Here is a 27259-nt window from a genome sequence, read left to right on the forward strand (position 1 = left end):
CTATATAATTTCCTTTCCACAGGCTTTGTTAGGCACCTTGAAACCTTAGCCGTTTCAAATAGCAATGTCTCTCAGCAGCAGGTCCTTGCTATAGCATTAGATGCAACTTGATCTGGGCCCTCAAGCAGAGCCTTGTTATTGGATAAATACAGGGCCTCCTGCCATGACCGATCTGTTCTACAGGGGGCACTAGAGGAGAGAAGATTCAAGGATAGAGAAAAGTGAAAAGTGTTTATAGCTTTTTAGGATCTTTTTGCAGCAAAACATTTTGGTAGTTATTGATATACTTCATCGAAAGTGTAATTTAAAGTGTATTACGTTGCCTTTCAGCTTAAACTGTAGAAGGGAGAATGAGCAACTCTATAGGAAGCCGTCTTACTCAAACAAAGAGAGTACGTAGGCTGGCCCCACATTAGCAGACACACTCTAAAGCTCCATTAGGGACATAATGAAGATACAAATCAATCTAATCCTATTGTGGAGACATTCCCTCCCACTCATCCATATAATCCCACTGCAGTGAGGCTGAGTCCTGCTGGAATGCCATGCTGAGGGAATACAGATCTCTTGCTGAGATAATTAGCAATTCGCAGCTCTGAGTACCACTTGCCTCGCTCTTAAAGCGCAGCCAATATGATCCACAAACGATTATTTTCTAAATTATTTCACATAATATCATGCAAAAATGTAATTATATGCCTTTTAAAAATCCTTATGGCCTTAAAACAGAGGGATGTAGGTTGTGATTGAAAGGAAAGTGTTGAGAATAAAGATGGGGGCCTGTGAGTGACTGATGAGAAGTGATGAACACGAGGGTGACTTTTGGGGGCCAGGTCTTCTCAGCAGGGCTGCTTCAGGTTCTGTCCCACATGTGTTCTGCATAAAGACTATCAAAGGCTGAGTTCCCCCCTGTGGCATAAGCCCGCCCTGCTGTAAAGAGCCATCAAACGAAAGTGTGACAGACTGAAGGGGCTGTAATGGGTATATGAGGGGCTGGAGAGAGTCCAGACACACATACACAAATGCAGGTCTGCATGAAGAAATAAGCTTGAATTTTCCCTCTATTGAATACTTGTGTCTCAAGCAGAACCACAACCACAATCAGTAAATGTGCTTGACTGAAATTAAAGGTGATAAACTGATGAACTGATGAACCCATGGCTAAGATATATGTATATGTATATATAACCTTGCTGCTTTGAGTATGATAATGCTTTCATACAACAGTTCAATTAACAAGAAGCTGATATCGGATGTAATAATATTGGACATATCACATACAGTGTTGCCAGTTACTTTGTCTATTTTTGCTGCACAAACAAAAAATAGTTTCAAATGATGCAACAGAAGAAAAAACATGGCTCCAAGCAACACACTGTTGTTCCTGAATGACAAAAGTGAATTAATGAATGATTCAGTAACCCACTGTTTAGGGCCCTGTGCAAAAAGAAACAGATCATATGCAGTCTTGCAGACTTAAAATGGATGCCGCGTTTCTGTTAAGTCCACAAGACTGTAAAGGGTATCCCATCTGACATTTTAAATTTCAGAAGGGTGCTCACGACCACCCTTTTTACGGAGGAAGACTGTGAGGGCTTAGGGTGCCATCTTGTTTTGTTCCTGAAAGCATCTATGATTTTGACCAAATCGGTTGAGTGAATTATTCAGTGACTCACTCATAAAGACAGTCACATGTTGCCACATATTGGTGTAACAATGTAACCTGCAGAAGAAGTCTGAAATCTGAAGTATATATATTATAAAAATACATATTAAACATATGTGACTCATGCTGGCAAAATGAGTCGGAATGCGCACGTGCTAATTACGAGCTACAGGCAAAACAAGTAAAACATGTTGATTTTGGCCGAATTTAAGGTTTTCACAAAAATGAGTTCATTAAGTACTTATCTAGTGATCCAAATGCTTCAAATAGCAATTACACATCTAAAAGTATCTTTATTTGTATGTTTTCTGAAAGGCGTATTCATTTGTCCATGAAAATGCAGTTTCCCTTTCATGGGAACTGTCGACGCTACGTTATATGACGTAGCGTCTCGTTCCCTATTCAGGGAACCAGGGTTACACAAGTAACCCGAGACGTTCCCTTTCATGGGAACTGTCGACGCTACGTCATATAACGTCATATGACGTAGCGTCTCGTTCCCTATTCAGGGAACCAGGGTTACACAAGTAACCCGAGACGTTTTCTCTGCTCACTTCACCACTTGTGCTTCACCTTCAGCAACTTCCTCATTAGTCCAAGTTTGGTATCGTTTTAAAGTGCAGCATTCCAACTTTGTGAATATTCATAACGAATTTTTGATGGCATGAACCAATGAAATGTGATTTTCAAACTCACGCTGATGTAAACAAATCAGTCTTTGACTGACAGATCCGAAGTGTAAGCACGATAGCGTGCGATCCCGATATACACGTATAAACAGAATTACAGTACTTCAAAATATTGAAGTAAAATAGGCCTATTGAAAAAAAAAAGTTGAATATATATATTTTCCTATAGATATTTGATTTTGACGAGGTGTGTGCCAAATTAGGTGTTATTAACAGGGATTTTAAGGTGTGGTTGTTAGGTGATTTTGTTTTGGAACCTTCAGAAAACTTTAACTCGATTTTTAACAAACAAATCATACATCATTTTGAAGGTTTTTTTTAATAGAGATTGTAAAAATAACAATAATTATTTGCTCATTGTGACTCATTTTGCCAGCACGGTTCACATATATTATATCCATCCACCCATTTTCCAAACAGCCTTATCCTCTACAGCGTTGTCAGGATGCTGGAGTCTATCCCAGAGTCTTAGGCCACAGGTGGTACATCACAGGGCTCACTCACTCACACACACACACACACACGCACACGCACACACACACACACACACACACACACACTCACTCATACACACTCGTATGCATGTGTGCAATATGTTTGTGTACATATATTGCATGCAGAACCGGAAAAGTGTCTGAAAGCTGAGTTGTGTAGTCCAGCACTTGTGTTGGCTCTACTGTGAAGGATGAGTGGCACACCTGCTGAGTAATCTGTCATTACAGCTGGGGGACAAATCTCAGCTGCCCACACCAATCAACTTCTCCTCTGCCCACCCCTCAACACCCCCAACATTCCTCACACAGCTCTGTTTTCAGACCTCTCTGTGTACGTGTGTGTCACAACACAGAGTGTCCTGTCCTGTTGTTTGTGTGACTGTTTAATTTAGATTGGGTACTTAAGTGAGAGCTGACACTGCATAAAGACAATGCACATATGGAAATACAAACCAAGACAAACATAATATTTGTTTATGTTTTTGAAAGAAGTCTCTTATGCTAGTAAAAACGGTAATATTATGAAATATTATTAGAATTTAAGACAACTGTTTTCTATTTTAATATATTTTATAATATATATTATATTTTAATTTATTCATGTGATTGCAAAGATGATTTTTTTAGCAGCCATTACTCCAATCTTCAGTGTTACATGATCCTTCAGAAATCATTCTAATATGCTGATTTTTGTGCTCAGAAACATTTCTCACTATAATCAATGTTGAAAACAGTTGTGCTGCTTATTATTCTTGTATATATGAGGGAATATGTAAATATGTACAATATATTCTATATGAAGGATTATACCTTTTCTTTCTAGTTGTTAATATATATATGAAATAATTAAAAATGAGGCAAATGAAACCGTTATCTGACTGGACTGCATGCCTGCTCAAGTTTGCTGTGCCTATAAGCACTGACTTGACAACTGACAGATGGAGAGAATAATAGTCTTTACATCAGGACAAATAGACAAAACCCAGCAGCTATCCTAAAACAACCTTGAAATTTGTAACTTTTAAACTTGGTACTTGATGATACAAATTAAATAACTTTCTATGTCTTTTGAGATAAAAAGTTTGCTCAAGTAAGGAAGCCATGTTTCTGATATTGTGAGTTCTGGCAGGTCACATTTAAGCTCACATCAGCTGATCCACATCTATCTATAGGAATACGACACCTTTCACAGCATCCCTATATTTAAGGTTTATCAGCAGCTTTATCACATTGCTCAGGAGCTTCCTCCATCCCCAGCTCCTCCTCTCATCCAGTCAGGACTTGGATTCTGATATACCTCCTCGAATCAGACTTATTTTTGAATTATGTTGTTACATTAAAACTGCAGTCTGTAAGTTTTGCCTCTTTGTCGCCATCTCTGTTTGAAACCTGCAATTGCAGTTATTTGCGGAATTATCATCTTTACATGGGTTGTGCATCGGCACGGCTCCTCAGCGCGGATGAATCTAATGTTTGCTATCAGTCACCACATCGGTGTGGATACTGTACTGCGGAATCACAGATTCTACATCTTGGAAGTATGACCAAAATAAGAATTTTCACCGGAAAATGTCTTCTGAACAAGTAAGTAACTGCCACTTTTGTTCTGACCAACTGAGAAAAAAAGCATTACAATAAATCATGCTGCCAATGGTGATTAAATCTAACAATCTCATAGCTCAGATCACGTCAAACCTTGCAAATTTTTATTATTGTTATACTTTGTTCTCAAATTGTTAATGTTAACAACATCAGCACTGCGTGACTATGTGTATTTAGTGTGTATTAGCGTTACCTGTAGATTTCAATTTCTGTAGCCACTCCGCAGTCCGAAGACTTTTGCTTTTGTCTACGGGTGAATCTCTAGTTGTCACTGATGATTGTCATTTGGACCTTTCTGGATTACAATCTGCCATCAAAATGATAAGTTTAATTATTGCAGCTGCTGTGAGAAAAGACTATAAATGATCCGCTACCCACAGCATCCTCCACATGCCATATAGCCTACTAGAATCTTCTTTGATGACAGTGGTCCTGACAGAAGTGTGATTGGTTAACCTGTAGGCACAAATTAAAGGGATAGTTCACCCAAAAATGAAAATTCTGTCATTATTTACTCACCCTAATGTTGTTCCCAACCTGATATGACTGAGAAGATTGAGACCAGGAAGATATTTTGAAGAATGTTGATAACCACCAAGTTTCCATTCCCATTGGTTTTGTATTTTTGTCTATATGGAGTTTTTTGACAGGGTTTTCTACAGATTTTTGGGGGGGTTATATCACTGAATGTGATGTGCAGTAATTATACAAATCATAAAGAGCAGGTAATGACTGAAAGGAGATAGTGTGAGCACCACTGAATTCACTCCCATTGCTAGTCGCTGCAAAAAGTTTTATTTACATGAAGGTAAACTTTTCTTAACTTTGTCGCATCGCTGGACACACCCACATCATGTCACCAGAAATCACCGGATCACATCGGTTGCTTTGTCAATGCAAATTGCTGTCAGTGCAAACACCTCCCTTTTAAGAATCAGTAGTGTTGAGCTCGTGATGCTTTGGTATGAAACTTGATCTAGGAGTTCCCAGCTGTGTTGAGTGCAATATACTAGGAGGGAAAACACTGAAAGGGACTTTATTCTAGAAGGAAACAGATGAAAGCACTCAGGATAACTGGTTGAACGGTTGAAAAAAGAAGAAAATCAGATTCAGAACACACAAAAAGGTCAAATGAATTTGTATGATATATCTGTTACAACACTTACCCAGCTAACAAAAATATGTTCAAAGAACGTTTTGCTAATTAAAGGGTTAGTTCACCCAAAAATGAAAATAAAGTCATTTATTACTCACCCTCGTTCCACAGGCCTGCATTCAAAGCAATGACATTTCCTCTCTCAAGATCCATAAAGGTAGTAAAAACATATTTAAAACAGTTCATGCGAGTTTAGTAGTTCTACCTTAATATTATAAAGCGACGAGAATACTTTTTGTGCGCCAAAAAACAAAACGACTTTTCAACAATATAGTGATGGGCCAATTTTAAAACACTACTTCGGAGCTTTATGAATCGAATCAGTGACTCCGATCTCCTATCAAATGGCTAAACTGCTGAAATCACGTGACTTTGGTGCTCCAAGTCACTGATTCGATTCGCAAAGCTCCGAAGCAGTGTTTTGAAATTGGCCCAACACTATATTGTTGAAAAGTCGTTATTTAGTTTTTTTTGCCGCACAAAAATATTCTCGTTGCTTTATAATATTAAGGTAGAACTACTGAACTCGCATGAACTGTTTTAAATATGTTTTTAGTAGCTTTATGGATTTTGAGAGAGGAAATGTCATTGCTTTGAATGCAGGCCTCACTGAGCCATCGGATTTAATCAAAAATATCTTAATTTGTGTTCCGAAGATGAATGAAGGCCTTATGGGTGTGGAACGACATGAGGGTGAGTACTAAATGGCATTATTTTAATTTTTGGGTGAACTATCCCTTTAAGTTATAAAAAATAACTTTGTTAATAACATTCCCTCTTAGTTGAGTAGTTTCCCCATACACATACTGTAAGCATTTACAGCCCAGTAGACTAAAGTTGTTAATATTAAAAAAAAAAATCTCATGAAAACATGGTCTAACGATGTATCATATGGGTCCTAAACAGAGAGTTTAGCCACTTGAGACTCCCCCTGTTAGTGAAGCAAGGGCGTTAGCTAAACTAATAAACATTAAATTATTAATCATGACCTTTTCCAACCACTCAGATTCCCAAAGGTCCATAAGAAGGGAGGGTGAAGGCTGAACTTCCTGCTTTGTCGTCATGTTGCTGTTGCTTGGAGAGAGGGTGGGAGCGCACTAAACACTCATCACTGCTGTCCTTCTCTTCTTCCTCTGATGATGAGAGATGATTTCCCGACAACTGCTCCTTGGTAAAACAAATGAACAGAAAATCTTCTGGGTATCCCACCAATTAACCCGAAAAGGGGAAAATGTCTTTGGAATGTTTTCCTGATTGACAGTTAGTGCTGAGAAATCTGCGTCTCTCCGAGATGAAGTCATTTTCTTACGTTGTGCCAACAGCAACAAGAGCAAGAACGCACACTGTTTTTTTTTCTTTCTCTCTCTCTCTCTTGCTGTCAGAATTTGAGGTTTAACTCAGGTTTGAGGAACTGCACTGCAAACTCTCACAATCCTCATGAGTTTTTTGTTTCTCCCTTAATACACCATATGGTGCCTACTGCCAAGATATGTGTGAGGAAAACATTCACTCACACAGCGAAAATCAGATCTCAGCAAATCAGAATATATGAGTCAGGGCACTCATAATATAAATACATTTTGCACCACTTATTGATGTGAATAAATTGCATATGACTATATAAACATAATGGCTTTCTACTTCTATAATGCAGGCTTAAAACTTACAGCATTGATTTGGCAAGGGTAAATCCTGACACACACACACACACACACACACACACACACACACACACACACACACACACAGGTTTGTTTTGCTATCAAAGTGAGGACATTCCATAGGCATTCTATCCCCTACACTACCCCTAACCCTAAACCTACCCATCACAGAAAACATCCTGCACTTTTACATTTTTAATAAAACATTGTTTAGTATGTTTTTAAAGCTATTTTAAATATGAGGACTCATGAAATGTCCTCATATTTCATGTTTACGTCGTAATACCAGTGTAATACCCATGTCATTATACAAATTTGTGTCCTCATAAATCACAAAAACGCACACACACACACTTGTTCATAACATCCGTACAAAAAAACATGAACAACTAACTATTCTTTTTGACTCTTATCGAAGGACAAGTGTTGTCCCTGTATAATAAACAGCCGAGTAATGGACTGTAGATGTGGCCAGCTGCACTGGCCACATCTACGGTTCAAGTTCCATATTCACACTGTAATACGCTGGGTGATTTATGATGAGCCGATGTAGGTCCCCTGCAGCTGGCTTATAAAAATCTGACAGAAAAAAACATGCCGAAGTAAAGAAAAGTGTGAGTCTGTGAGTGTGTGTGTGTGTGTGTGTGTGTGAGAGAGAGAGAGAGAGAGAGAGGCTAAAGTACTGGAGGCAGAGATAATGGCCAATAGTAATGGCAAGAGAGCACTCCCCAGTTCTCTAATGACCATTTCTCATCCTTCTGGAGAATAATATTGATCACAGACAAATGAGCAGGCCAGATTAAGGTTGTCATGAGAACATAACATGACCTTTAAAAGAGGAATTCGGTGAGGTTATTAAGGTAGGTTGTTGTGTAAGTCTGTTCGTGCGTGTGTTTGGGGTTGTCTGCATTATCCGTTAAATGCTGCAGCAACTATTTTTACAAAAACAATGCCACTTGGACCCTTTCTAGAAACACAAGCAAAGCTTAAAGGTGCAGTGCCTAATTTCCACATCATTACAACAACACCAAATGGCACTGCAAAAATAACTCGATTTTTAAAACTTCTGAAGAAAATGCAAGTGGTGCATGCCAATGCAAAAGTGTACCGCAATGTGTTGTGGGTGGTTGCCAGGGAGTTATTATGGGGTTGTTGTTGTTTTAATATTTGATACTTTGCACTCTAAAAAAACCCCTTAAAAATAGGGCATAATGTACTGTATTAATTTGAGAGAATTTTCCATATTTATTTTTTACAGGTGTTTCGCCTGTATTTTGAATTTTGAACTTCAATGCATTGTGTTTTAGGGTTAATGGAAATTAACCCTAAAATTACTGTCCGTAAAATTAAAATTAAAATCTGTAAAATTACTGGATAATGTCCGGGTAATGAGCTGCCAGTACCTTTTCTGTTATTTTACGTTTTTTGTATTTTTTTTTACAGTGGTGCTTACTAGAATGTTGCTATGTGGTCACTAGAGTTTTCTCTGTGGTTACCAGGGTGTTGCTAAGGTGTGCTTGGTGGTTTCTAAATGCTTATAATTAATCAGGCAAAATGTGTACATCTAACAACTTAAAAAAGTAATAGCAGGACGAGTTATGCATTAAAGTTTAATAATTAGATTTAGGAGTTTATTTCAATCCCTAACCGTAAAAATGAGTAATAGTAATAATAGTCATAATAATAATAATAATTATAATTTTATATATATATATATATATATATATATAAAATATATATAAAATTATATATATAAACCTTTCAAAAGTTTGGGGTCAGTAAGATTTTAGCTAGGATACATTCAATTTATAATGTTAGAAAAGATCTATTTCAAATAAGTGCTGTTCTTTTGAACTTTCTATTCATCAAAGAATCCTGAAAAAAGGGTGCTGTTCCCACAAAAAATATTAAGCAGCACAGCTGTTTTTAACATTGATAATAATAAGAAATGTTTCTTGAGCACCAAATCAGCGGAACAATTTATAGAATGAATAAATAAATTTTAAAACATATTAAAATAAAAATAAATAAATAATAAAGAATAATATAATAAATAATTATATATATAAATATAAATACATATATAAATACATATATAATAAAATTAATTAAATTCTAATATTTACAATATTACTGTTTTACTGTATTGCTTAAATAAATGCAACCTTGGTAAGAAACTTCTTTCAAAAACATGAAAATATCTTACCTATCCCAAACGTTTGAACAAAAAACCTCCCCAATCAATCAGCTGCTGATTTGCTGTTACCCAGCCAACACGTGTGTGTGGCTCATATGGGTATGAAATGGGCTGGAAAACTGGGCCCTATATAGGATTGTCCGCAGGTTCCATAATGGCTCCATGCCAATTGCCCACATGGATTTCATGCAGGATTGCACTTGCCGTGGGTCCCAACTGGGCAACATGCACAAAACCCATCTCGGTCCCGATGGTAGAGTTCACAGGTGCACATAGTTTAGTACCAAACAGGGTTGCGTAACAAAACCAGACCAATTGCTATTCAAAATCACTTCAACCAGTGGACTAACAAGCAACCCACTGCGACAGTGTAAAAGTAGCCCATTCCACAGGAAAACCGCAGACTTGGTAACACTGAAACCAAACCAAAGGTGCTCTGAGGAACAAATTAAGTAGAACTCCCCTTTAGTCAATATTATCACCATAGGAGGCTCTGTCAAACAGCAGGCCTGCTTTGCTTATGTAAACATGTAGCAGACTGGTAAAGAGTAATCATCCTCATGGGGAGCATGCAGGCACTCATCCATAACTACCTTTTAATGTGGGTTTGATCACTACATGACTGACTAGAGTTAAGACAGAAGTGTTTGTCTTCCCTTCAAAGATCAACCTGAAATACAAGTCTGATGTTATGTTATGTAAAACTATTTGGATTGATGTGCCTGTTTAATTATATCTTCTTATACATCATGAGGACAGAAGACCTAATTTGCCTTTCATTAAATCTTTTCGGTGTCAAAATGTTGCAAAATGAGAGATATGGATTATTCTATATTTGAGTTCCTCTCCTCAGGGGAGAAGACAGAGGCCAAAAAAAACCACATTTTCTTAAGCATTTCTTTAGTAATAATACCTGATAATGACATGTTTGATGGGGAGAAATACCTGTGAAAGGTGGAAAGATGCCAGAGGGTGGGTCACATAAACAATACAGCAAAGGGAGCCAGCTATGCCAGGAGCTAAAGCCCTGACAGGGCAGACTTCACACCTGCAAGCTCTCCACAGCAGCCCCTATGCAAACATTGCAAAGCTCAGGGAGAAAGAGATAGTCAACTGCTGATAAGATAAGACAAGACATTTCCCACATTGATGGGGCTAGAAGGAAAACTACTGTCTGAGCTTATTGCTTTAATGAATTTTCAGAGGTCTTTCCTGATAAATATAATGAAAGTGAAAGAGCACTTTTACCTTGACTATTCACTTTTTTTTTTGGTTCTTCTCACCTCATTCACTTCATCTATAATATTCTGTCTTTTTAAAGCCTGTATGTCAGCAAAACATTAGATTCTCAAACACAGACTAAGACAATGTCCACTCCACGTGTTTAAGCTCCCTCACTGAGCAACACTGTTTAGAAGTAATTACAAAAAACAACAAAACCTCAGAGTGGCCGTTATCCATTGTGAAGGTGTAAAGGTGTGTGTGTGTGTGTGTGTGTGTGTGTGTGTGAGTGGCAGGGTCAGTATTGAATAGGTGTGTGTGTGTAGTAATATCAGTAATTTTTGACCTAGAAGGAACATTTTTTGTGGTCCACATGAGGACAATAAGGCTTATAAATCATACAAAATTATGTTTTTTGTTGTTGTTGTTGTTGTTGTTGTTTTTTTGAAAATGTAAAAATGCAGAAAGTTTTTTTGTGATGGGTAGGTTTAGGGGTAGGGATAGAATGTACAGTATAAAAATCATTTTGTTTATGGAAAGTGAAAACTCAATGTGAAAACCCAATGTGTGTGTGTGTGTGTGTGTGTGTGTGACCCTCCTCCGTTGTTGACAGTACACAAGGTTAAGACACACCCTGGACAGAGAAGCCTGGGAATGGAAGATTTGTTGGCAATACAAAATACTGCACAGTCATCACAGATGACACAGACATTACAATACAAGTGTCATATTTGTCATTTTAATATTTCAGCTTCATTTGTTGCCATAAGTAACAGGGGGAAAAAATCACTGAACTTAACAATGAACGTATGTCAATGTATGTAATTACCGTGTCCAAAGACATAATCTTAACATCTCATCTGAAGTAGTTCATATTCATTGGTGGAATACGATATGGCTGAACACTGTAGGACTGATTAAAGTGATTTTCCCTTTTCACTAACTCACAACAATGGTTTTTGTTTGACCTCCAACTTCACACCTTTCTATTTGCAGATAAGGCAGTTGAAAATGCATTTAATTATATATATTAAGTGATGACAGACAGCAGGACTCTTGCCAAAAAGCAGCAAGACTCTTAACTCTATATATAATGCAAGATTAGCTGTTGATAAACTGCAACAACCTAAAAGGTAATTTGACTGAAACAAAAAGCACATTCTTCAAGGCTATGGTTTGTTCCACTGTCAATCATTCTCAGAAGGCTAAAATCATTTTTCCCTCCAGCAGTGACAACTAGATGTATGCCTGTTGCACAGGCCCAGAGGTCAGAGCATTAAGATGACAGTTTACCTGCAGCATTTGACAAGACACTTTTTTTCTTTACAACTCAATTAAAGGAATAGAAAATGTAACACCTACATAAACGCCTACACAATATATTTGATACCGAGCAATCAGTCTTCAAAAATAATGGCCATCATCACCTTGACAACAAGACAAAGGTGAAGAAAGTGTCTGTAGTGGGGTGTCTCATCTTAAATGAATGTGTTTACCCCTGTGGCATTCCAAGTTTCTGTTTATTTCCCTGTCTGTCAGAGTTACCCATTGAACAGGTCCTAAGCATATAGGCACACACTAATGCAAACATCCTGCTAATGCACATACCATGCACACTCTGAAAGGGATATTCACCCAAAAATGACAATTCTGTCATTATTTACTCACCCTAAAGTTGTTCCAAACCTGTATGAATTTCTTTCTTCTGCTGAACACAAAAGAAGATATTTTGAAGAATGTTGGTAAGCAAAGACGGGCCCCACTGACTTCCATAGTATTTTTTTTCCATACTGTGGACATTAACTGTTTGGCTACCCATTTTCTTTAAAATACAGTCTTTTGTGTTCAGCAGAAGAAAGAAGTTCATACAGGTTTGGAACAACTTTAGGGTGAGAAAATTATGACAGAATTTCCATTTTTGGGTTAACTAGGCCTATCCCTTTAAATGGTTAGTTCACCCAAAAATGAAAATTTTGTCATTAATTACTCATGTCGTTTTAAACCCGTAAGACCTTCGTTCATCTTCAGAACACAAATATTTTTGATGATATCCAAGAGGTTGTTTTTTTTTAATCTCCCATAGAAAGCAACGAAATTACCACATTCAATGTCCAGAAAAGTAGTAAAGACATTGTTAATACGTGACTCAGTTTACATTGAAGACACATTGCAGAGCTTCTGTGTTCTACGTCAGAACGATGACTCATTATTGGACGGCTCCTGCTTCAGTATCACACGCATACATCATGCTGCTCACGTGAACAGCGTCGGCCAATGCTGAGCAAGCGTTCGCACGTAAACACGGAAGTGCTGCACTGCGTCAACTGCGTAGGAGACTGACAGGGTAGAGATGAAATTACTGAATAAAGTTATTTTTGTTTTGTTTTTGCGCACAAAAAGTATTCTCGTCACTTTATAACATTAAGATTGAACCACTGTAGTCACGTTGACTATTTTAACGATGTCTTCACTAGCCTACTTCTTTGGACCATGAATGTGGTAGCCTAATTTCTTTGCTTTCTATGGGAGATTAAAAAAACCTCTCGGATTTCATCAAAAACATCTTAATTTGTGTTCCGAAGATGAATCAAGGTCTTATTGGTGTGGAACGACATGAGGGTGAGTAATAAATGATAGAAATTTTATTTTTGGGTGAACTAACCCTTTAAGACCTGTTCATATCAGGACGATCATTGTATAATCAGATAATTATAACGATAACTGTATTAGCGTCCACACCAACGCACGATAACGCTCTGTTTGTTGTGTCTGCTGCTTTAAGTGCTCGAGCTGTTTAAAGTTGTGTGGATTTTGATTGGCTGTCAATGTTTTTATCGTTCATCAGCTGGAGAAAAAAAAATTCTTACAGTGATTCCAGCGATATAGTTTCTCCGTGTAATTATTATTATAGCTGTGGTGTGGACTTCCCTATTCTCGTGGAATTATTACGATTATTAAAACGATATAATTATCCATTACTTCCTTGGAGTGAAGAACGCAAAACATCCAGCGACCGCATCACAGCACCGTAGGCTGTTCAACCTGGCATTTTCATCAAACCATCGGAACGCTCAACTGTAAACTTACAGCCATGATGATGAGGTAATTTCTGGTGAAGTGAGTAAGCTGAACTCAGTTCAAACTGCGAACCAAGATAAATTGATCATTTGTAAAGACAAGCATGTCTAAAGACTCTGTGCCAAACCTCTGTCAAAAGAAATAAAAAAATGCTTGCGCTGACTCGTTTTGCTTACATTCCATCCGAAACTCAGCATTACAGTCAAATCAAGGGCATTTTATCCTACATTTAGCATGCGCTGATCTAACAGATAACAACTCAGAGCGCGGTGCGAACAAACTGAAAAAAAAAAATCCCCTTTGTAAGACTGGTAAAACCAGACATGGGGGAAACCAAAGAAAGACGTGCACAAACAGATGCACAAAGCACATAGACAAACACACGCTCATTCAATTGCACACATCAGCACTCTCATAGACCATCACCTTCAGAAACATTATATGAAAAGGACATATATCCCACTCCCTCCTATCTTGCTGATGTTCCTAAGTCTTCATCAGTGTTAGCTTGTCCATCCATCATGAAGAATAGCCCCCATTGTAGCCCGGACAGGGGCAGGTGTTTAGTGGTAGCCCCCCAGGCCACAGGTTTAGATGTATTGGGAACATATGGAGGGAAGGATGGAGGTTGCAAAAGGGTTGGGTGGGTTGCTTCTGTGCAGTTGCAGTTCCACAAAGGATTCATTCATGGCCATAGTTGTTGGACATGTGGAGATGCCACAAGCAATGAAACAGACAGCGGGTGGTGACCATATTTTGGAGAAATAGTGATCCACTCTCTATACCTTGATATCAAGACATAAAAAGTCAATGAATGATGAGCATATCTAAATCCCCTAAAAGCTTTGACATTTTGATCAATCTGGTATATTATTTATAAAAATATCCAACTACGATAATTTATCTACAAACAAGTACATTAATGACTCTAAATGAATGAATGAATAACAACAGTTATTCATTATAATAAATTATTCATCATATATAAATTATGAACTTGTCTAAACCACCTCAGAGTACTTTGAAATTTGAACAATCTGGGATAAAAATTATAAAATAAATACAAAACAATAACAAACAAAAATGAATGGATGAATGGATGAATGAACATTTCAGAGAAAAGGCCTTGGGTGTCCTTCATTCCTTTTGTCTTTCTCTTTCTCACTCTGTGTGTGTTTGGTCTCTTTTGGCCAGTCGACTGAAGCATTGTGATGGATCTGGTTGCATGTGTTTTGGATCATCTGCTGAAGCTCCAGGTATATTGAGAACTTTAACTGGCAGGAAATTCTCTGCTGAATTCCAACACCCAGCCCCCTATGACAAACTTATCATCCCACTCTTACACATTGATTCAACCAGGGAAATCTTCACAGGCCACCCAAGCAGCTAGTGAGCAGAAACTAACAATGGGAATGGAGCATTTTAAACTGTGAAAAAGCATGCAAGACATAAATCACATAAAACTTAGTAGTGTGCACACAGGATGTGCATGTGTGCAGGCTATTAAGCTCCATTGACAATGGATTGTAAAGAAACACTTCACATCACAACATTTCATCATACCCTGATTAGAGATAACATCCTTGTAAAGAGAAATGAGGAAAATAAAAGTTGATATTTCCATCAACAAGCCTTGTAAAGATTGACAAAGTGCATATGACGATGATTCAGCAGAACAAAGAAAAAACTATAAATCATCCTCTATTGTCTCTAATTGTTTCTAACAGACAATTTAAACCAATTATCTGCTAACAAAAGCCATGCCCACAACAACAGGCAACACTTCTTCTAATCTAAACTGGGAATCTAAGGGATAAAGGTAGCACTGTGGCCATTTTACAGCTGAATGCTCCCAAGGTTATATAGAGGTCTTATCTTATGTTTGTAATGCACCATAACACAACTTCATGACAGCTCTCTTCATTACATAGTCCATTCCTGATATGGCTGAACATCCCAGACATAGTTTGCTGCCTTTCCCGTGCATGGGCTTCTAAGCACTGGACAGAGTAAAGTCTAGTACCTATACGTACCTTCATTCCACCTTCATACCATAGAGCATGTGAATGCAGGGTTGTGCACAGAGCTGCTGCCAGGTATTCTGTTTGTGCTGGGTTTAATTTTAGGGATGCAATCACATCAAATTTCCCTTTGCTTTTGTGGGAGGCTTCTGGGGCCTCCTGTCAGCTGTTGCGGTTGTTGGCTCCCATACAGACCTTCAGTTTCCAGTAAACAGCATGACAAACTGAAAAAAGAAGAAAAGAAAAAAGTGCCTGTCTGACAAACGGACAGACATAAACAGTTGGAAGTTACAGTGCAATATTTTAGACTCAGAAAATGCCTGTTTCTTATACAACCTAAATAAATAAATAGCACTGCATTTAGTTCATTTTCATATTTCTTTGTTAAAGGTGAAGCAACAATAATGGTATACACTATCTCTCCAAAATAAATGTAAACATATTCTGAGCATGACAAAGCAAAGCACTGGCTCAGAGATTTGTCTAAAAGTCAAATAGAGGAGTGTTGTAGCACATTTTGCTTCAATTTCTGCAACTTAGATTTATTTATTTATTTTGCTTTCTGTGTCCCAAACTTTGATATATAGCCTACTATTCCCATATGTATCTGCTGTAAATTAAACAAGTTTGTAAATATATAAATTAACTTAAAAAATGTGTTAATGTCAAGTACAAAGAGTGATCTTGTTTACAACCTAATACCAGGGTTTTAAAGTTTGTGTATAAATTTATTGTGGTAATCAAAATTTTCACAACAATTTTTAACATTTGGATTAAAAATAGCCAGTTACAATTTGAAAGTTAAAATTTACAGACATCTTCAGAAAGAAATCATTTACCTGTTGAGAGTGTGTTGACAGTCTTTGTATTTTGATGGTTGAGCTCCAGAAAATCAGTAATGAGGTGGCTTTGACAGTTACAGATTTGAAAAACAAAAAGGCGGGAATAAAGAACCCTAAACTCTAACACAAAGAACCATTACAGCATATAAAGGGTTCTTCAGGGCCTTACGGTTCTAAATAGAACTGCTACTACGTGTAAAGAACCTTTAAAGAACCATCTTTTTTAGAGTGTATATATTTAGTAAATATTTTAATTTAACAGCAAATAAAATATATAAATACATAAAGCAGGCTAACAACTATATAACAAAAACTTTGTGTGTGTGCTTTGTGTGTGGCAAATATAGATATATTCAGATGATAGTGGTTTAATATTCATTAACAGATCACGACATGAAATTATACTTTTATTATCTTTTTTTTGTACTGTAAGTCTTATAACGTCTCACCTCCGGAGGGTAGGCTAATGATAACGCATATTAAGCTAATTTCTAAAATGATGTTACAACTTTACTCATTCTTCAAGAAAAGGCATGTTTTGGCCTCATAGCAATTATTGAGAGTTGCTATTCAGTGATGACACAATCTGAACAGGAATCAACTATTTTGTACATATAAAAATGTGAAAACTCGTGCATTGTGTGCGTGTGGACGTAGTGCAGCCTGCATTACCTTGCGCAGGTACCCGCGTTCTAAATGGCACGCTTGACAGACGTTCCCAGCGCAAACATTTGTCTTCACATCCCAGTCGCTCCACCCCGCAAGGCCAGAGCGGCGAATCAAAATGCGCTCAGGACTTGGACTCCTTTCCAACGTGGGCTGTGGAGTTAAACTTGTAGTGGAACGGGGGACGCCAGATCTTATCCACACCACACAGCGGCCGGATACCTGATCGTGCTTGGATGGAGGGGCGAAACCCGATCGCCTGATGTGCTGCCTGAAACCCAGAGGAGTGACTTATCAGGACGCGTTCAAAATGTCTTCTTCCTCAAGCGAGGTCATTAGTGCCGATGAGATCAAGAGGGAGAATCGTGGGAGTGTCAAGCTGTCAGTGCTGGACCCCGCAGAGTTGCCGATGGAGAATGCCGAACTTTTGGACTGCTCGCCGGCCTCCCTGGCCTTTTCCCCCGAGCAGGTCGCGTGCGTTTGCGAAGCGCTGCTGCAGGGAGGGAACGTGGAGCGCCTGGCCAGGTTTCTCTGGTCACTGCCGCAAAGTGACCTGCTGCAGGGGAACGAGAGCATCCTGAAAGCTCAAGCGATAGTCGCGTTCCACCAGGCCCGCTACCAAGAGCTTTACTGCATTTTGGAGAACCACAGTTTCAGTCCGTCAAATCACTCGTCTCTGCAGGATATGTGGTACAAGGCACGCTACACCGAGGCGGAGAAGGCGCGGGGCAGACCGCTGGGTGCCGTGGACAAGTATCGCTTACGCAGGAAATATCCGCTGCCTCGGACAATTTGGGACGGAGAGGAGACCGTGTATTGTTTCAAAGAGAGGTCTAGGAACGCGCTGAAGGATATGTACAAGCGGAACCGGTACCCGTCTCCAGCCGAGAAACGAAATCTGGCTAAAATGACAGGACTTTCTCTGACGCAGGTCAGCAACTGGTTCAAAAACAGGAGGCAGAGAGACAGAAATCCATCCGAGGCGCAGTCAAAAAGGTAGGACGCAGTATTTAAATCGTTGACAGAGAGTGGGAAAAGTATGATGGAATGCGCGAGACCGAATGGAGGACACGTTTCACCAATGTTTTGAAATACGAAGCTTTGAGCGCTTCTATGAGGTGTAGTTTTAAAGAACGTGGAGACCGTGACGCGTTCACTCTTAAAAATAAACGTTCTTCAGTGGTTCTTTGAAGTCACATAGGTTTATCAATGAAACATTTTCTTATTCAAAGCCATTTTGGCTGTATATATGGACCTTGAGTTGGCTATATTGTACTGTGGAGATTAAAAAGTTCTTGATGTTGCATAATAAGTTGTTCAGATTAGTCTATTCGTCACTGAAACCTTTGAAAGCAATTTTAAAGTACATTTTTGAAGTAGGCCTACGTATGATTGAATTGGAGAATAAAACATTTGAAGAATTGTTTATAAGTTCTTCTTTGGCATGTAAAACCAATATTTTGAGTATAGTCGGTTCAGCTAACGATGTAGACATTTTATAAATGGTCAGATTTAATTAAAAGGGTCACATTAATTGGATAAGCAAAACAAAGAGCTGACAAACATTTTAACAGACATGTAGTTGCTTTCAAATACAACCAAAACAGACCATCGGTTTACTTTAGATATGATCAGCCATTACATTACCATAGTCATTGTCTATGTTTGTTTCTGGATTTTAAAGCCATTGTCCCACCCTGATAATCAGTCAGAGGGATCTGCACTCAATCTCCTGACGTGGCCGAAATCCTCTTCACAGCTTGAGGCAGATAAGAGGCAGAATTTGTAAACTTTTGCTTGCACCTTAATTGTATGACACCGAGTTTCAAGCTGCGGTGGAAAAAAACTCAACCATTCCGCCCGCAAAATGTTGCTTTTATCATAAATAATAAATCCTGAGTCTCGTAAATAAGGGAGGTCAGGCTTTTCCGTATGCGTCTGCAGTGAGCGTTTCTTTGATGTTGCACTGTCACCCTGACAAAGATAATTATTCATTGTTTGAACGAAGATGGCCATGAACTCCTTATGGGAGTCTTTTGGATCAGAAAAGATCAACGGTTTGTCGTGTCAATAAGATCTTTGTATAGATGCGGCTTGCTCGAGTCACTCTGAACGAAGCACCCGCAGCTGTCATAGTCTGTAAAGAGACCCACCAAATGCCTCCAAGAGCTCAGATCCTTTTATCTTATTTTTGACCCCTGGGGGCAAGAAGTCCACTTTAGAAATGATGACTGAGATATTTACAGAAAATGATTTTTATTATAGCGATCTGTTTTTAGAAGAGCAGGAGAGGTCGACTTTTATAGCCTATTTGTGATTTCAATGTGTTTAAGTTGATCCATTGTTTTATAAATCTATTTCCTAAAGAGTATCTACACAAGTGCAAATACAGCTACTGATAAAGCAGCACACTTTTTCATTTTGAAATTTTACAGAATTTTTTAATTCGCTGATTAATAGAGAAACAAAGAGATCAATTAGAAAAAATACCTTTTTGACTACACATAAGGCATTATGAAACGATTATGAACATTTTAAATGTATTGTTATTAAATTTTCTGGAAAATTTGAAGTATACTACAACAATTCAAAATGAAAAGACCAAATTCAAAAGAGTGCAAATGGTGGATGACTATGTAGGAAAAAAAAAAAAAGAAGCAATTTCTCATGCAAAACAAATTTTCAGCATCAACACAACAGATAAACACACACAAATTCTAATTCTTAAACAATTAATCTTTTTTTTTTTTTTTCAGCGAGTCAGATGGGAATCACAGTACAGAAGACGAGTCCAGTAAAGGCCAGGAGGACTTGTCGCCACGTCCCCTCTCCAGCGGCTCTTCTAGCTCAGTTGCACATGGAACAGCCCCCCCTACAGTTTACTCGGATGGAGGAACAACCGTCATCCAACAAATTGGAGAAGTCAAGATGCCTTCACATGCACCTGGAGGAATGAGTTTTAACGGCGACCTAGCAAGCGTGAATGCTCACTACATCAATGGAGTAGGCTACGTTCAATCACATAGTAGCAATGCTCTCCTAAATGGACTTGGCACCACAAGTGGCCATTTCTTTGATCCCCAGAGGGTCTCCCATCACGGTCAGGAGAGGCTATTAGGTGGGTCTTCTGTGTCTTATGCTCCGTTCTCAATGGAACCTGCCTCTGGAAAGCTAGATGCCATGCAGACTCTAGTTTCCAATGCTGAAGATGGAGTCATTTCTTCAGTGGTCTCCTTTGCTTCGGCCCCCTCCACGCCATCCACTACCTCAGGAGCCCTTCATCTCAGCAGTTACAGTGTGGTCAATCTCCCAGGAAGTGAAACCACCATGGGTCTTCCTCCTCTAATGCTGCCACCATCCTCAACATCATCCACTCACGGTAGGAGGACCTTATTCATTAGATATATTGCTTAAAGGGGTTTTCACTCGAAAATACAAATTCTGTCATTACAAATCTGTATGACTTTCTTCTGCAGACCACAAAAGAACATATTTTGAAATGTCTCAGTGTCTTTTTGTGCATTCAGTGAAAGTCAGTGGGCTCCAATATTGTTTTGGATCCCATTAACTTTTATTGTGTGGGCAAAAAACAATCATCTTTTGTTGTCATTCAGGTTTGGAACAACATGAAAGAGTAATTGATGGCAGAATTTTATTTTTGGGTAATCTCTCTCTTTTAATTGTGTATATACATAAAGTTTTCCTGCCTCTTCCAGTTAAAAATGGTTGATTTGCGCCTCTGCGTCTCATGCATATGTCTTTGAAGATACAATAACAACAATACCTAAAGTAGTCGGAGCACTTCTAGTGAGCTCATAAGAGCCAAAGTAATTACATCATCGCTTTGGAGAATACTAAGACTGAACATTTATGCGATTAAGCTTGCCAAAAGTGACCGCAGAGCTAGATGCAAAAGAGCAGAGGTTTCGCAAGAGAGCCTTGTGGGTCACGGGCAGTTGGAGTGTATTGTGGGTAAAATTGTGAGAGGCATGTGGGGTCCAGGTCAACTGGCTAGAGGATCGTACCAAACGCAGGCCTCTCAACACGGTCCCCACCTCCCCTTCATGGCCCTAACCACTCACTAATGGTTCTTTCCATGAATATTTTATGGCCACATCAATAACAGCAAGGCTAGCTGCATTCTGCTCCTCTCTCGCTCGTCTGTTTTATCCTTTAATATGCAGTTTACGAGCCACATAAAAACAAACCCACCCCTGGCTGAACTTTTGATTTAGAATAAAAACAGTTGAGCCCAAACGATCAAGCAAGAAAAAGACGATATTAAAATTGTTTAGCCAAAACCCTGTTTCCTTGTGCCCATAATTTTCAAGGCAATTCAATAAAATATGTCTTCATAAAAACACAAAGTTTGATCTCCAGTGCCTCACAAAAACAAAGAAACATTATTCCTTGCAGTGCCATTCTTGTCTATGAAGTCAAAACTAGTGAGATAATTTTCTGTCCCATAGTGGCTTAAGATGTCAAAAGAGGACTGAGTAAGTCACAGGCAAATTTTCAGAAGGAAGAAAAATATGTTCCTGACCCCCTTTATATAACAACCCACCCTCGCAAGCAATGTCTGCGGGAAGCTAAAGAAAATTTGTAGAAAACTTTGGTTCTAGTTTCATAAATTGAGCGAGTTGGGGGGGATGGGAGGAGGAGTTTGGGCTCTGTGATTATTTATCAGACATTTGTGCAAGCCTAATGGAAGAAAAGTGTCTGGCCAAAAGCCAGAGGCTGTCACTGCAAGAGACATGTGCCAAGAACCACATTCTAGAGTTACAAGGAAATCATAGCGAGTCTAACCGCAAACAGAAAATGAAAAAGGTGTTTCATTTTACAGTTCACTTGAAAAGTTCTGAAGAAAATAAGGAAGAGAGGTACTGAAAGAATGACCGAGAAAGAAAGAGAGAGAGAAAAAGAAGCGAACCTCCTGAGACAGCAACAAAGGAGTCTCATCTGGATAAACAGATCACACCTTCACGCTCTGTCGTTTGTCTCTCATTCATTCTCAGTTGAGTTGTTATGAGCTGTAGCTTTTGCCAGCTAAAAGAAAAGAACATTGTACTAAGCTGGGAGGGTTGATGTCCAGGCCATTCGGCCAAAGTGTTTGGGGTTACCTTGAAGTCACAGCACAATGTGAACTACTCCATCATTCAGAGTCGTTTTGACCCTGAAAGTTTTATGCACTGAATGAAAAAGGAAAGTCTGCATTTTCTGATGTAATTATTATGATTCTACATAACAAAAAATATAATAATTAAAATCATAGCTGTCCACTTTTAGAGATAATGGTCTCTAAAGATTACAAACTGACATTTTTGACAGAATTAGATTTATTCAAACATACATACAATTATGAAATCGGAGATTATGTATGCTCTTTTCAAAAATTATTTTTTTCTTGCTAACTAATGAGCTGTGAACACTGAATGACTTGCCTTAAAGTGTTAGTTCACCCAAAAATGAAAATAATGTCATTTATTACTCACCCTCATGTTGTTCCACACCTGTAAGACCTTCATTCATCTTCGGAACACAAATTAAGATATTTTTGTTGAAATCCGATGGCTCAGTGAGGCCTGCATAGCCAGCAATGACATTTCCTCTCTCAAGATCCATTAATGTACTGAAAACATATTTAAATCAGTTCATGTGGTTCAATATTAATATTATAAAGCGACGAGAATATTTTTGGTGCGGCAAAAAAACAAAATAGTGACTTATATAGTGATGGCCGATTTCAAAACACTGCTTCATGAAGCTTCGGAGCGTTATGAATCAGCGTATCGAATCATGATTCGGATCGTGTGTCAAACCGGCAAACTGCTGAAATCACGTGACTTCGGCGCTCTGAACTGCTGAAGCCGTGTTTTGAAATCGGCCATCACTATATAAGTTGTTATTTTGTTTTTGTTTTTGCCACACCAAAAATATTCTCGTTGCTTTATAATATTAATATTGAACTACTGTACTCACATGAACTGATTTAAATATGATTTTAGTACATTAATGGATCTTGAGAGAGGAAATGTCATTGCTGGCTATGCAAGCCTCACTGAGCCATCGGATTTCAACAAAAATATCTTAATTTGCATTCCGAAGATTAACGAAGGTCTTACGGGTGTGGAACGGCATGAGGGTGAGTAATAAATAACATTATTTTCATTTTTGGGTGAATTAACCCTTTAAGGTATGTCACGTCAAGTGACGTGTTGTTCACAAACTGTTTTTTTTTTTTTTTTTTGATGTATTTCCAAGGTTGAAACACTGATTGAGCAATTACACGGAAGATTATAGATTTCATCAAGTTATATTGTATCTTTTAGCATACCTTCTTATGTTCATTCATGTTTCTTTCATATATAACTGGTAAAGCGGAAGAAATGATCAGTTCACGTGCACTTCGCGCTGCAGCTTGAACTGATGTGGCTACAGCGATCTGCCATGACACATTAAAGAGCGCCAAAACGATATTTATTACAATTTAGAATTACAAACAATATAAACACACCAAAAACAATATATATAATCGCGTTTCTCCACAAACAACTCACTGCAACTTCCGGCTCAAATTGATAGAGCACGTGCGTGTCACATATAGGCTATTTGATAATTTATGAAGCTTACTACATTTACTGAACTGGATTTCATTTTCTCTTTTATACCCCATACAGGCTCTGCTCCTTTGGGCAATGTGGTCAGTGACTCTTCCCAGCACTCGAGCCAAACCCTGCTCTACACCCAGACTGTGAAACAGGAGCCTTTGGATGTGTCTGGAAGCTACACTTATCCTTCTGAAATACCCTTGGACCAAGGCAGCAACTTGGGCTACACAGCCTCCCTTTTCCTTTCGTCTTCCTCCACTGGTGGTTCTCTTCATCCCACCGTAACGGCCACAGTCACCTCTGCCATCTCCAGCACCGAGGTACATCACGCTCTGAGTCAACCTGGACGTGGCCTCCAAGAAGACAGTGTAGCCCTGTCTTCAAATTACAGGTCTCAAGATGTCCAGCTGCCCAACAGCCTGCAGGTTGCTTCAAGGGCAGGAGAAGGCCCAGTCAGGGTTGTTTGTGGGGATCTGGACATGGAAGGGAAAGAGCTGGCCAAGCTGCAGACTGTACAGATGGATGATGATGGAAGTGACCTCTGATGATGTCATTAGCAATTAAGAGCAGCATTTCACTCGTGCTGGACCGGTTTTGTCGCACCGCATTGTGCTCTTACGGACTCTGTAAGCACAAATCATTCTCAAATGAACCCTAACGATGGATATAAAATGCGAACAGTGCCTTCATGTCCTCAGATATCCCAACTTGCACTAAGAGGACTGCAGAATGTACCAGGCAATGCACTGACCTTTTGAAGATTATTTGGCTGCAGTGTCTTTACTCGCACCTCAAAAAAATCTAAGAAAAGACCCATTAAAAAGCACAAAACGAATGTGCTCTGAATAAAAAAAAACTGCAGCTTTATAGTGATTGTTTTCATTTAACAAGATTTTACTGAAGCACAGATTTTTTTGTTGTTGTTTATGGACTTTTTTATTTAAATTCTTTGAGTGTGACAATGCAAATGTGATAAAGGTTATTTTGTTATGTTTGTCTTGAGGAATTTTATGTTACAGAATTTTTGATTCAAACACATACACCTCTTTCTATGCATCCCAGTGTGGACTTTGTTTTTTTTTTTAAAGTATATAATCTTGACCGTTAACTGGTCACATGTGCCTTCCTCATAAACTGTCAATATACTAGGAAGCTAGGCTAGACAACAAGACATTTGTTTGGTAGAATTTTTCAGAAATAACCGAAGTATGAGTGTTTGTTTTTCTTGATTTGTCTGCCGACTGTTTTAAAATGATTTGGGCATATGTTGTCATTTACTTTATCTTTAAAAAATGCCCGGCGCTGAATTCTGTGATCCTTGCAGGACAAGATGAATATTCTTAAGGTGCGGTCACATTTACTGTTCAGCAAATTTTCATGGGCAAAATGCAGTAATTTCAATTGGAATCCACAATTGGGAATTTTGCATGAGGGTGAAAGGTTTCCCCACACAGAATTCACAACAGGTTCAAATTAGTCACGCAAATTCGCTACATTGACCAACAGAAAGCTGCTTTGTTTGAAAGAGACTTCAGTACTTTATACATCTCTACAATATTGAAAATAGACAAATGTCCCTTTCTGTCTCAGAAATTTGCTAAGATTTCACTAATGTGACCGCACCTTTACACCAAACTTGAGCTCTGTACATACTTCAAGAACCATGAGAAAACCTAAAACGTCAGTCCTGCTTGAAAAACCTATTTTTTCCTAAACCCTTGCACCCTATTAAATATTTATATTTGTACATATATAATGAATGATCCAAGGGTTGTCTATGTTACTGACACCGGTGTTTCACATTAGAGTCCTAAGCCTGATAATTCAATAAGTAAAGGGAATGACATCACTTTCAATGAATCATCTCTTATTGGAAGCACCAGGTAAGTCAGCTATATGTTTTTAACCAATGGCAGGCAAGATGTCGGTCATCCAAGACTATCCATTTAACCAGATCAGGCTACAACTTGGACCCCCTGGATGGATGGCGGTGATCTCAGACATTACTAATGCATGGACGTACACATATGCAGCATGGTGGAGATCAAGCTTGTGTTCTCACCAGGGGCGTTCTCTGTGATCTCTAGCCAAAACCTGGCAGCTGAATAAGCCCCGCTCACTCTTAAAGTGTCATATGGTACCTGTCATGACATTACTCAAAGTAAAGGTCATCCAAAAAGCCAGAGTATATGAGGAGAAGTTACATATCCTTATTAGATTTCCTGAACCGTCCTCACATGATCTAGCAGGAATAGATTTTTGGCCAAGACTTCAGGGCAAAAATGCAGGCTCATCGTTTGGTAGATTATGAAAGGGTAATGAGAGATATATACGCTGTTCTTAATACCATTAACAAGATTTTACAAGGACATTCTCTGTTCTCGCACATTGTAGAGTGGTGGCGCATAATAGAATACAACAGCAGAGACTAGTATTAATGAGACTAGTATTTATGCAAATTTTGATTGTTCCAGAAAGTATGAAAGTAAGAGCCAGAACGTCCAATGTCTGTTTACTGCCGTGGGAACATTTCCTTCTCTTGACGCACAGCACCAGCCCGTGTGAGTCAGCGCTAATTGAATGGCGCCCAGGTAGGATTTGCTCCCTCGCACAAAGGAGGAGACAAAAAAGCACATTGGGTAAAGAATCTATTGTTACCTGCCCAAAGGTGACCCTGTCGCCTAGGGCACCAGATTAGCTGATTGCCAGGTATCAGATGGCGCCTCCTGGAATACTGAAGGGTAAGAAAGCACTATTGTCTGGGGCTTTGAGCAAAGAAATGGTGGGCGCAAAAAAGAGGGACATGTGTGTTTCATGTCCCCAATTTCCCCTTGGCAGACTATGTGTTTCATGGGAAGCGGTGTTATGTTGCTTTTCTGTATTATTTAAATAGAAAATACATCACTCCATCACCTTGTACCGTGAATGGGATGGTTCATCTTTTATAACAAAAGGCACAGAAGAGAACAAAAAACACCTTCCTTTTAATTCGATCTCCAGTTTCACCAGAAGAATGTAAAGTACAAGGAACGGTCCCTCAGTGTGGATGAAGTCAACCACAAATCTTGAGAAAAGTACTGTACATCAAAGTCATATATGTTCAGCAGATATGAAGAAAGTAATAACAGATTCACATTCCAATTTTTAGTATGTTTCTGTAGTCATGTTTTTAAACAAAGTGAAGATGTTCATAAATCCTGGGAAGGACAAGCCATAAAAAAGTGAGAAACCCTGCAGAAGTGAGCTTATTAAAGAACCTGACCCCTGACTTTTTCTGGAGGTTTCAAAGTGTGGCATTTAGTGAAGCACAGCAGATTGTGAAGCACAATGTAACCGGACCCTTGTGCCCACTGCACCG

At 38.7% G+C, this 27259-nt stretch overlaps 1 protein-coding gene and 1 long non-coding RNA gene across 2 annotated transcripts; one reads left to right on the forward strand and one right to left on the reverse strand.

The window, feature by feature from the left end:
• Positions 1-9486: 9486 nt before the first annotated feature.
• On the reverse strand, positions 9487-17434 carry LOC127502882 (uncharacterized). The gene is made up of 3 exons (XR_007926951.1): positions 17300-17434; positions 15798-16009; positions 9487-14549 (listed from the first exon to the last, which is right to left on the reverse strand). It is a non-coding gene; the product is annotated as an uncharacterized LOC127502882 (long non-coding RNA).
• On the forward strand, positions 17406-25661 carry six4b (SIX homeobox 4b). Its single transcript, XM_051876317.1, has 3 exons — positions 17406-18289; positions 20050-20672; positions 23971-25661. Exons 1-3 carry the CDS (start codon positions 17556-17558, stop codon positions 24444-24446), a joined length of 1833 nt encoding a protein of 610 aa, XP_051732277.1. The 5' UTR covers positions 17406-17555; the 3' UTR covers positions 24447-25661.
• Positions 25662-27259: the final 1598 nt, after the last annotated feature.

The sequence above is a fragment of the Ctenopharyngodon idella genome, chromosome 20 (genome assembly GCF_019924925.1).
Source record: "Ctenopharyngodon idella isolate HZGC_01 chromosome 20, HZGC01, whole genome shotgun sequence".
Lineage (NCBI taxonomy): Eukaryota > Metazoa > Chordata > Actinopteri > Cypriniformes > Xenocyprididae > Ctenopharyngodon > Ctenopharyngodon idella.

Bases quoted from the DNA above. Each gene is read 5' to 3' on its own strand.
- six4b (XM_051876317.1), top strand. From the start codon at position 17,556: ATGTGCTGCCTGAAACCCAGAGGAGTGACTTATCAGGACGCGTTCAAA. The intron at 18,290-20,049 runs GTAGGACGCAGT...TTTTTTTTTCAG, and splicing joins TCCGAGGCGCAGTCAAAAAG to CGAGTCAGATGGGAATCACA. The intron at 20,673-23,970 runs GTAGGAGGACCT...TACCCCATACAG, and splicing joins CTCAACATCATCCACTCACG to GCTCTGCTCCTTTGGGCAAT.